Below are 12,029 nucleotides of genomic sequence, written 5' to 3' on the forward strand. Positions count from 1 at the left end.
TCAGGGCACAGAGTAAAGTCTTAGGCACCTGCTGTAAGCAAATAAGTTATTTTACTTTTGCACTAGACTTGGCAGATATCACACACCGAGCTGTGTAAGATGTATCCATCTGCCACCCACTCGGTTTCGGGTCACATTGGAGTTCTGTCTGGTTTCAGACAAATACCATATGAAACTAATCAATTTCACATTTTTTCCACCCAGGTTTGCAAACCATCAGTGAACTGGGATTTGCAATGAAATCTGGGGCCAGGAGAATTCTGCCAGTTCTCATTACCCATGGTTTGTTCCTATTCTTAAGCCTGCCAGCTCACTAAATCTATTGACGCACCTCTTAAAAGGTCTTTGTCACTTACAAATCAGTTTGCTTTCTTTATAGCCTTATTTTCTGTTGACTTTAAGACGCAATTTGTTTGAGAATGGCTATATCATTAGCAGAAATCAAGACCAACTTTTTGAAGTCAAAATAATTATTCTGAGATCCATACAACCTCTGACACCTTTTAAATCTTCCTTTCATTATAGAGTTGTTAGGAGTAACCTCAGTGTTTTAACACACAAAGACTTATAGAACACTAGAACTGGAAGGGACCTCGAGAGATCATCAAGTCCAGTCTCCCGCACTCATGACAAGACCAAGCACCATCTAAACAGGTGTTTGTCTAATCTGCTCTTAAATCTCTCCAATAATAAATACCTTGACACTCCCCAGACATTTTATTCCAGTGTCTTAACCATCCCGACAGGAAGTTTTTCCTAATGTCCAACCTAAACCTCCCTTAGAGCATAAGAACGGCCATACTGGGTCAGACCAAAGGCCCATCTAGCCCAGTATCCTGTCTGCCAACAATGGCCAATACCAGATGCCCCTGAGCAGTGTTTCTCAACCAGTGGTAGAAGTACCTTTAGGGGTACTCGAGAGAAGTCTGAGGGGTTTCGTTAACACAACTGAAATTTGGAGAGAATTAAATGTTTGCTTTAAGTTTTACAGAGCTTTACTATTTCTGTACTTTTTATACCCAAAAATGTCATCGCCCGCATGGCTACGATTATGTTGTTTAAGCCAATGTGTTGAAACGGTAGAAAAAATTAGTGTGTGTCTGAAAACTGTAGGTACTGGCGGTACTTTTTTTTTTTTTTTTTTTTAAAGGGGAGGGTGGGTACTTATATATATATTTTTTAAAAAAAGGGTTGAGAAGCCTCAGAGGGAGGGAACACAACAGGAAATCCTCAAGTGATCCCTCTCCTGTCACCCATATCCAGACAAACAGAGACTAAAGACACCATTCCTACCCATCCTGGCTAATAGCTATTGATGGACCCAAACTCCATGAATCTATCTAGCTCTTTTTGAACTCTTGTGTCTTGTCCTATCACCAGAGGTTAAGGAGAATAATTTTTCTCCCTCCTCCTTGTTAACACCCTTTTAGGTACTTAAAAGCGGTTATGGTTCCTTTCCGTCTTCTCTTTTCCACACTAAACAAGCCCAGTTCTTTCAGTCTTCCCTCATAAATCATGCTTTCTAGGCCTTGAATCATTTTTGTTGCTCTTCTCTGGACCTTCCCCAATTTCTCCACATCTTTCCTGAAAACAGGCTAATTTGCACTGCAGCACACCAGAACACAAACAGGATTTAATCATCATAACCATCTTGCGGGATTATTAACAGCCCTGTCAGAAGTCAGCGACCTGTCTAGACGGGCACATACATGCATAAACATTAAGTCAGAACTAAATGCACACGGCCACATGGTTAGCTTTTATCATCCTCCAGAGGGGCTGAGCTAGCACTTTGCCACCCAGACCAGTTAATCAAACTGTGCCCTCATGCTGGACAAAGAGCATTTGCTGCCGGGCTGTGTTCAAGCCTCCATGGCCTGCAGGGAACAGACCCATTAAACAATGATTGTAATCTGGCTCCTATAGGTTGCAGCCCCACTTCTGACACTCACCTAGATCACCCTAACCTGGGCTCCGACATCGAGCATCCTGGAGACTCAAACTTTGCAGAACTCCCAAACTGGCATCGCTACCTCCTTTACAAGATTTCGCTGCAAGCAGAACATGTTCAAACGCCCTTGAAAAGGGCTCCAACAGGTTCCACAGACAGGCTCATTGAGGGTTTCACAACCCACGTTATTAACTTGACACTTCAAGGCAAACCAGCTCTCCCTGGATGCACGTGAAGCAGGAACATGACACAATATGGACTTTTCCCTCTCTTACCAGCCATGCTGCACTCCGCTGCACCTCAGACCCTGTACGGTTACATCCTCCCCTCTAGTCCAACTCCTTCCAAGTCAGGAAGGAAGACTAAGCTACCGCTGCAGGATCAACAGCCTTTTGCACATTCGTGCAGGCTGCAAATCACGCTTGCAACCCCCCTCTCCTCTTTACACTCCCTCCTCGGAAAATCTCCCACTTGTGAGTGCTACAGGCACGAGTCCAAAAGCGCACAGCCCTTCCCAAGCAGCCTGACAGCTGGGAGTGTGTTGCTACTTGCTACAGTCCCTGCCTATGCCCGCTTCCTACGCTGTGGCACAGGGCCACGATGCCCCATGCTCCCCAGTTGTGCAACAGAAAGGAAGGAGGGGGGGGCTGAGAAACTTCTACCCCCCTTCAAACCCAAGGAGAAGCAGCAGATGCCCACTTATTTGCAACACAGCACACGCCTCCCTCTGATCCAGCGGCACATCGGAAGAGGAAGCCCCCCACAGTGCAGCGAGGAGATGGGGGGCTGCAAAGCGGACAGCGCCCGTGTGCAACAGCTAGGAAAAGGGAAACACGCCCAGCACCCTTTGGGAGGGGAGGGGGGGAGAATTGCAACCCCAGCCCACCCCGGTTTGCACCACCCTCCATGCACAAGCAAGGGGGCCGGTTTGCACGCGCACACCCACGCGTGCAAGCATGCAAAGGGGAGCAGGACGGGGCCCCAGCCCGGGACACACGCACCCCCCCCCCCCCTCCTGCCCTGCAGCGCCGTGCACCTTGACCGAGTCCACGGGGTACATGACCGTGTGCTCCAGGATGCCGGCCACCGCCCCGGCTGTCATGTGGGTGGAGAGGGAGGCGCCGCTGGGCAGGCTCTCGTAGTCCTCCCCCGGGCTCTCGGCCTCCACCCCCGGCAGCCCCGCCGCCGCCCGGCCGCAGCTCAGCTCCATGCGCGCGAACAAGGCAGGCGCGAGTGGGGGGAGGGCGCCGCCAGGGCAAGCCCTTCTTAAAGGGAGCCCCGCCCCCCTCCCCGGGGAGGGCCACGCCCCCTGGTCTCCCTGCGCCAATGGCAGCCCGGCTTGGAAGCTGCGTCGGCCGCTGATTGGGAGGGGCTTTCTCCTCCTATTCTGACGTCAGCGCCCCTCTGCTACATTGGCATAAGGGGTCGTGGGGTGCCTTGTAGCAAATCAACATAGAGAGGGAGGGGGAGGGGGAAACTTCTGCTGGGTCCCCCCCCAGCTGCAGCACAGCTGGGGGGAGCTGTGAAGGCAAGAGCTGCAGGACAGGACTAGAGTGCTCAGGCAGGAGAGTGGCCAGCAAAAAGCTGCAAAAGCAACCAGCCGTCCTGTGGCACTTTAAAGACTAACAGATTTATTTGGCCTAGTGATAGAAATATAGCCGTGTTAGTCTGGCGTAGCTGAAGCAAAATACAGGACGATGTAGCACTTTAAAGACTAACAAGATGGTTTATTAGATGATGAGCTTTCGTGGGCCAGACCCACTTCCTCAGTGGGTCTGGCCCACGAAAGCTCATCATCTAATAAACTATCTTGTTAGTCTTTAAAGTGCTACATAGTCCTGTGTTTTGCTTCAGATTTGTTTGGGCATCCGCTTTGGGAGGCCAACATCCAGGAAAGTGTGTGCCCAAACAAATCTGTTAAGTTTTTCAAATGCCACAGGACTCCTGGTTGTTTTTGTGGATACAGACTAATAGAGCCCTGTGCGGCTACTAAATTTGAATCTGTATTTGCATCTGTAGCCACGGGACTCGTGTATTCAGGCCCCTCTGCTGATACATTGAAAACTAGAATTGATTAGCAAATAGTTTCCCCAGACTTTTTGGCAAAATATGAAATACCAACATATTTTTAGCAAAAATTTCCACAGGAATTAAGCATATATCTTCAGAAGAAAAAAATCCGGAGATCCACACTGATATCCCCGGAGGCAGATACCCGCCAATATAAAGCGAATACTCGCAAATTGGCAGGCTTCTAGATGCAAAATTTGTATCCGTAAAAATGTGCCGTGGATGCAGATACCTGACGATATAAAGGAGGTATCTGTGGATTTGCAGGGCTCTGAAGGCTAACATAGCCACCCCTCTGATACATGCAAGAGTTGGACCTGCATGCTATAATGCATGGTCAAGCGCTTCACTAAAAGAATTACATGTTAGAGACTTCTGTGCATGAGCAGGAAGCTGAAATGGAAGAGGCCGCTGCAAAATTTTCCACTGAAATCGGTTTTGGATGTGGAAGGGGTTTTCTTTATGAAAAGCTGGTTTTCCACTTCAATGGATTTTTTTCCATTTTTTTTCTGTGGAAATTTTTGATGAAAATATGTTGGTATTTCATATTTTGCCAAAAAGTCTGGGGAAACTATTTGCTAATCAATTCTAGTTTTCAATGTATCAGCAGGAGGGCCTGAATACATGAGTCATTAATATATGAACTTTTGTGTGGTGTGTGTTATTAAGCTAGTCTCAAGCAGGTGTGTTCCTAGTTTGGAGAAAATCTTTCTGGATTATTTTTAGGTGCTTCAAAAGGGAAACTGAGAAAGGGCTACTGTAGAGCCAAATTTAGCTGTAAGACGATGTCTGGGAGGTGGTGAAGCTGTTATTGTGACACAAGTTGCAAGGCACAAGGTGATCTATAAATGGTAGGAATGGAGAGGAAAACCTCTCTTCAATTTTGTACAAAACTTCCACTAACTGAACAAGGTCCTCAGGACGGGGGAGAAAAGTGGAGATATACATAACACAAAATAAACTTCATCAGGAAAAGGAGCTTTCTGGAAGAACGTGTGAAAATTATAAATATTTCCTTTAAAAAAGACGCTAAGGGATTCAGGGGAGAAGGAGACTGGGGTGAAGAATATGTGGTATGTAAGCATTTGGCTTCTGCATAAAGCCAGAAAGAGTGGTGCTCCATTGAACTTAAGTAAAACTGCTTATCTGTGCCAAATTCTCTGCTGTTCTAAATGGGAACATTTCTAGTAACTTACTTGCCTACATACTTGGGCAAAGAGTTCGTCCCTCTGGTTTTATATGTGGATTTTACAGGCTTTCCCACTGCATTGGGGGTACATTCATAGGGCCAAAGTTACAAGCAATCTGCTACTCTCAGGGTATTCCTAGCATCCACTAATTGAAATACACAAGAATATTATCTTATATGGGGGATAATGTAAATACTCATATAAATACATACAAATGTTTGCCATACAAATACAGAGCTGAATGATTTAGTGGTCTGAAATTCAAGCTGGCTGGACCCCTGCCAGGGTCTCATTTTTGAAATCCCTGCAGCATTAACGTAGCAGTTCGTCTGAGTTTGATACAGTTTTCTTGACAAGAAGCTTGCCCACGGTGCAGAGGTAAGAATAATGGTTTGGTCAAAGTTCCCCCGGGCAATGTGCCAGGTGAGTGTCCCCTTCCAACCCAGAGATGGCTGCATGTCAGCTGGGTGTAGTGCTTTGGGGGGAAAGTTGTCTTGGTTTTAATGAATGCAGTGTCCGTGTGTATATTGAAACCTCTTTGGGGGCCTAATCATGCAATCCCGATGGAGCAAAACATCCATTTGATTTCAAAGGTTGTTTTTCTGAATAGAGACTACAGTGTTTGGCCCAAGCGGAAGTGGGTTCTTTTCACTCCAGGTAAAATTTACCTCAATGCAGAGGGCCCACCTTTTCCAGACCTTTTTAGGCTTAAGTGTATGAATTACATGGTTCACTTAGCTATGCCCAGCCTTTCTGTGTTGGTGTGAGCTTCATCCTCTAAGCAGACATTATATTATAACCATAATTATTATTAATTATTAGGAAAGGGATAGAAAATAAGACCCAGAATATCTTACTGCCCCTGTATAAAACTATGGTACGCCCACATCTTGAATCCTGTGTACAGATGTGGTCTCCTCACCTCAAAAAAGATATTTTGGCCTTGGAAAGGGTTCAGAAAAGGGCAACTAAAATGATTAGGGGTTTGGAACGGGTCCCATATGAGGAGAGGTTAAAGCGACTGGGACTTTTCAGTTTAGAAAAGAGGAGACTGAGGGGGGATATGATAGAGGTCTATAAAATCATGAGTGGTGTGGAGAGGGCTGATAAAGAAAAGTTATTTATTAGTTCCCATAATAGAAGAACTAGAGGACACCAAATGACATCAATGGGTAGCAGGTTTAAAACTAATAAAAGAAAGTTCTTCTTCACACAGCGTGTAGTCAACCTGTGGAACTCCTTGCCAGAGGAGGCTGTGAAGGCTAGGACTATAATAGAGTTTAAAGAGAAGCTGGATAAATTCATGGAGGTTAGGTCCATAAAAGGCTATTAGCCAGGGGATAAAATGGTGTCCTTGGCCTCTGTTTGTCAGAGGCTGGAGAGGGATGGCAGGAGACAAATCGCTTGATCATTGTCTTCGGTCCACCCTCTCTGGGGCACCTGGTGCTGGCCACTGATGGTAGACAGGATACTGGGCTAGATGGACCTTTGGTCTGACCCAGTACGGCCGTTCTTATGTTCTTATGTTCTAACCAAGAACTGCAAGTAGCATGCTGCAGGGGATTGAAACCATTCATGATTTCTGTTCCACGTTGCTATAGTTTCCAATCCACCTCCATAGTTTATCACACTGAAATCTCTAGCATCTCCAGCATGAAATTCTATATTGCATGTGGAATGAGCGCAAATGACCACATGAGTGGGGAGCAAACTCTCCTCACACTTACATCTCTGTAATTCAAGAGTCACGTTGGATTTACGATGGTGTCATGCAGGGTAAGTCAGAGAAGCCAAGCCCCTCACTTAAGAGCTGTTTCTTCCATACCGTACTGTATTTTACAAACCCAAAAGAATACATGCCAGTTCTGCTTTTCTCTTGTGCTCTTCCAGCCATTCCTTGTTCTCTTCTTCCTTTTTTCTGCTTCAGGTCTCCTGTCTTTCTCCCATTTCTTGCCCATCCATTCTCACACTCTTCTTTTTCAGTCCCTTGAGCTCTTCCACAGTTTAATCCTGTTCCAAGTGCTAGAGAGGGCTAAAAATCCCAGACCAGTAAATCAACCTGACTGCTGGAATTGTAGCTTCCCCGCTTTTCAGCCCTCTAGGTTGTGTAGGGTTGCCAGGTGTCCGGTTTTGAACCGGACAGTCCAGTATTTGAGCTTTCTGTTCAGGAAACAAATTGAGAAAATAGAAATGAGAAAATAGAAATGTCCGGTATTTTCTAAATACGATGTAATTTAGATTGTGATGTAATGTCAAGTGTGTCCGGTATTTTTGATGAAATCATCTGGCAACCCTAAGCTTGTGCAGCCTGAGAAAAGAAAAGAAACTAAAAGAAACTAAATGAAAAGGCAGGAGTTTAGAAGGAAGTGGCAAAGTCTAGGATATTATTTGTATTACTCTAGTACCAACAGCATCCAGCTAAAATCAGGGCCCCAGTAGGTGAAGTGCTGTTTACATGCACGTACCTAGTACATCTTGTTAGGCTAAGAGACAATCCCAGCCACACGGAGTTTACATTCTAAAAAGACAAACCGCAGGAGGGGGAACACAGACCTGCTGAAAGTCAGGCTGCAGGCTAAAGATCCAACACGGATGGAACACAGGCCTTCGACTCCCTGTCTAGCGCCCTAGCCATTCGGCCAAACAAAGATAAACTGCTCCATTTGGAATGGTTGGATGGGTATGAAAAGAGCAGACCACACACCTCAGTAGCACCTCGGGCATTCCTAGGGAGTAGAGGATCTATGACTGCACTGTGAAGGGAAAGCAGATTAAGCCAGAAACCTCAGCAGAGAAAGCAGCTCTTTTGCTGTTGTTTGCAGTGTTCCTGCTGGTGGAGAGAGGAAGAACTAAAGGGAGGGAACATTACTAGAATTTGTCTTGTGCTCTGGCCCATCGAGGCTTAGTGAGGAAACGTAGCATGACTTTGCTGAGAATCTTATGTAAACTCTTTAATGTTGAAATTGACTGGAAAAATGTAGCGTCCTTCCTTCTGCATGCCTCTTCGCCTTCCCTGTAGTGCTTTTTACAGGGGAGATATCACAGATCACTTCTGGCATGAGGCAAAACCCTGATGTTTTGGTCTCTTACTGAGCCCTGTTTTATAATGGCGGAAGTCGCTCGCGCTCCGTGGAGTTACTCCTGATTTACGGCGCTGTCGAGGGAAGTTGAGTCAGGCACTGTGTTCTCGCACGCGCATTCAACAATCCTGTTTCCCGGTGTCTATTTCGATTGCACATACTCCCTTTGCAACACCCTAAAATCAGCCCAAGCCAACGGGGACGATGTGCTGATGGTCCTTGACTATGCACTTCAAAGCTGGAGGCAGAAAATGCTTGACAAAAGGAAAAGATTCTCAGTTGTGGAAGATGTTCACTTTGACCAGGGGTGGGGAACCTAAGGCCCAGGGACCTGATGCAGTGCCCTGGCTTGCCTGGATCTGGCCTACAAGGCTCAGGGCTAGAGTTACCAGATAGGTTTAGAGAAAATACCGGACACACTTGATGGGAGGGCGGGAACTGGTTGGGAGGGGGACAGGGCTGGCTGGGAGGGGAGGTCGGGGGCAGCGCGGCTGGCTGGGGAAATGGGGGGGGCGGGGCAGTGCGACTGGCCAGAGGAGATGGGGGGGGGGGAATTGGGGGCAGTGCGGCTGGCTCGGGGAGATGAGGGAGGGGTCGGGAGCAGCATGGCTTGTGAGTGGAGATCCGGAGGAGGAGAACTGGCTGGCAGGAAGCAGGAGTGGCCGGGAGGGGGTCGGGGGCAGCAGAGCTGGTGGGAAAGGGTCGGGGGAAGCAGGGGAGGGGGAGGGTAGGACTGACCCGGGCACATGCAGATTCCGATGTGCTGTCAGTCCTGCCCACAGTCCGGGGAAGCGCGAGTGAGTCCGGCTGCGGCTCCACCATGCACTCAGGAGCAGGGACAGGGCTTCTCCTCCTCCCCCAGGCGTCAGACACAGCCTGGGTTCCCAGCGCCGATCGTGCCCCCTCCCAGTCCCTCCTCCCACCCCCACCAGGCTTCTGTCCGGCACCCAGCCAGAAATCCAGGAAATACCGGACATTGCACGTGTCTGGTATTTTCTGGATTTTTTTTACCGGACAGAGGGCCCAAAAACCGAACTGTCTGGCAGAATACCAGACACCTGGCAACTCTACTCAGGGCTCCCCCCTGCAATGTTGGGGACCCCACTCTGGTACTCCAGCCCCCTTCTCCCCTGCGGGACTGGAGCACACAAAATCTACTAGGCTGGGCCCCCCTAGGCTCTGGTGTGCCGGGGAATGTGGGGAACGTCTTTTTCCTTCTCAGTCAGGGGCCACGTCAGCGAGAGGTTTTTTTTGTTTGTTTGTTTCTCACCTGTGTGAGGTCCCCAGCTGGTTTTTCTGTGGATCAGCAGCCACGGCCCAGAAGAGGTTCCCCACCCCTGGCTTTGACTCTCTCTCTCTCTCTCTCTCTTAAATCCAGCATTGGTTTGATGTTTCTGGAGAGGACTGACTTCCCGTAGTCTGGGAGCCCTTTAGGAGTGGGGGGGTTGCTTTGCACTCTTTGGTTGCATAATTCAGTGTCTTGTTGTATGTCATACAGCTAGATGTGTCCTTAAATCAAAATAACAGCAGTTAATAGAAGGGTGACAGAGGCTTCCATAAGGTATTTGCTGCGTTCTTTGGCTTCACACCCTAAAGATCCCCTGTAAAACATCCTTGTGGAGATGTAAATCACAGAGCAGTAGACATGACAGTGTTCAGTTTTGCCACTGAAATAAAAATAAATAAATATGACCCATCCTGCACCTGATTTTCACAGGTGCTGAACACTCTCTGTACCACTTAACAGCAGAGAGGGCCAAATGGCTCTGAAAACCAGGCCCGGCACCACTCAAGTTGGACTGCCAAATATTTTAGGCGCCCACATGCAGTGGCCATGTTGGAAAATTTAAGCCTAAATCAAGCTCTGTTCAAATTACAGTTCAGTTAGTTTGAGTCTCAAAGAATGAACCTGAAAAGCGTACATTGTTGTAGGCAGTGCTTTTGTTGTGATGGTAATGCCTGGTACACAGTACCGGCACCTCCAGACACGGTACCAGCACCTCCAATCAGAGCTCAACAACTTTTTCCCCTGGAGTACTGGTACCTTTAAAAAAAAAAAAAAAAAAGCACTGGTTGTAGGTATTTCTGTTGTCACGTCACACTCAGAGACATTTATATAACTATAAGAAATCAGTCGCTGTGCGGGGAAGATATCAGAAGAGGAAGTTATGAAATACCATAAAGGGGAATGTCTTTTCTTATGCAAAACTGGATTTGAGCCATGTGACTAACACCCAAATGCACATGAAACCCGGCACTCCCCACTGGTAACCTCTTTGCCCCAACTTAAATCAATGGTTAGACTGTAAGCTCTTTGGGTCAGGGACCAGCTTTTTGTTCCTTGTTTGTACAGCACCTACCACTATGGGGTTATAGTCCAGGATTGGGACTCAGTGTTTCCGGAAGATATAACAAGTTAATGTAGGCCGTGACAAAGTGGCTCTCCAGTGGGGGAAAATTAATTGGCACATGTTAGAGCAGTCCTCGGGTTGCTCTAACCGAGGGCTACTCAACTTTGGAAGCCCCGGGGGCCACAATGATACTCACGGCACATGCCGAGAGCCGCAACTTAAATGTGGTTGCATATACATGCAAATATATATGCAAACAGCTTCTTTCACACTGACGGGCATGAATACAAAACACTTCCCACAATACTCAGGCACCTCCTCCCTGGGGGCTAGAAACAACGATACCCTGTACCCATCTGTTCTAGCCAGCCTGTCTGCTTGCGTTTTTCAGTGCTCACCCCACCTGGGAGATGCCTCGCTGTTGTGGAACATGTTCCCAGCAGAGGCCATGTTCAAAGGACCCTACCTGCAGACTGTGTGTTGAGCCCTGTGTAAACCCAAACCGCACTGCGGGCCACAAACGGGCCATAGGCCACATGCGGCCCGTGGGCCATGTGTTAAGTAACCTTGCTCTAACCTGTTCCAGATTTTCAGGATCTGAAGTAACATCCTTGGGCTAAACCCTGCAGTCCTTGGAATCCTTAAAAGAGTCTTCAGACAACTGACTAGGAAGTAGCGGAGGATTTAGGTGCAGAGCTGCTATTGCTGGGTATGAATAAAATACATCGGTAACATGTTTCTACTTCCCTCGCCATGCACGTGCCTATGAGGCATGGGCTTTCTGGCTATGGCCCTACCCCACTGCCACGCTGCTCATCCTGTGCCTGACACCCTGGGAATGGCAGACTCCTCCTTTGCAGCACCTCCATAAACCAACTTGTTCTGCTGCATTATGGGGCTTGCAGGGCTCCCCTAATTTCACCCTGGGTGTGCCAGAAATACAGAGCGCTTTGGTCCAGGCTGAATTTATTTGCTAAAAGGATTTGTGTGTGTGGTGGTGTCTGAGTTCACACTGGGCCAGATTCTCTGTCCTGCTCCATCTCCTTTGCACCACTTTGACGGCACCGAAGAGTTACAATCTAGTCCTATTGCCTTTGCTGGAGAGTCCTCTGTCATAGTATAGGCCCAGGGCTACTGTCCTTGCAGCCTTTGTCACAGTGGGTGGAGAGGCTCAGGGCATGGCCATGGTCAAAGAACGCTTCACTTTGGCTACACTAGTGGACTGGCCTTCAGAGACCATTGCCAATTGGCATGTTAGAGCAGCCCGTTGGCTGCTCTAACCTGTTCCAGAACTGGAGTCAAGCAGAGAGCTGTCCCAGTTCCTGATAGGTCCCTGCCCCTATTCTTCCACAGCAGCAGAACCAGTCCCTGGGTTTAGAAGAGCTGA

General features: G+C 47.9%; 1 protein-coding gene and 1 long non-coding RNA gene across 4 annotated transcripts in view; both read right to left on the reverse strand.

The window, feature by feature from the left end:
- SLC25A37 (solute carrier family 25 member 37) overlaps positions 1–3,252 on the reverse strand; it is a 31,393-nt gene extending 28,141 nt beyond the window's left edge. Inside the window, exon 1 of one of the 3 annotated variants that reach the window (XM_014579742.2) lies at positions 2,988–3,252. In XM_014579742.2, the coding sequence (XP_014435228.2) occupies positions 2,988–3,161 (174 nt within the window). In that variant the 5' untranslated portion in view covers positions 3,162–3,252. The remainder of the gene's footprint in view (positions 1–2,987) is intronic. The other 2 variants (XM_014579743.2, XM_025190978.2) reach the window with 2 other exon arrangements.
- A 4,070-nt stretch (positions 3,253–7,322) lies between these two features.
- The window catches only part of LOC112547817 (uncharacterized), a 41,846-nt gene continuing 37,139 nt past the window's right edge, over positions 7,323–12,029 (reverse strand). Inside the window, exons 3-4 of the long non-coding RNA XR_003091626.2 lie at positions 9,562–9,800; positions 7,323–7,371 (exon numbers count right to left, since the gene is read on the reverse strand). This is a non-coding gene — a long non-coding RNA (uncharacterized LOC112547817). The remainder of the gene's footprint in view (positions 7,372–9,561; positions 9,801–12,029) is intronic.

Source organism: Pelodiscus sinensis, chromosome 28, assembly GCF_049634645.1.
Source record: "Pelodiscus sinensis isolate JC-2024 chromosome 28, ASM4963464v1, whole genome shotgun sequence".
In the NCBI taxonomy this organism is placed as follows: Eukaryota; Metazoa; Chordata; order Testudines; family Trionychidae; genus Pelodiscus; species Pelodiscus sinensis.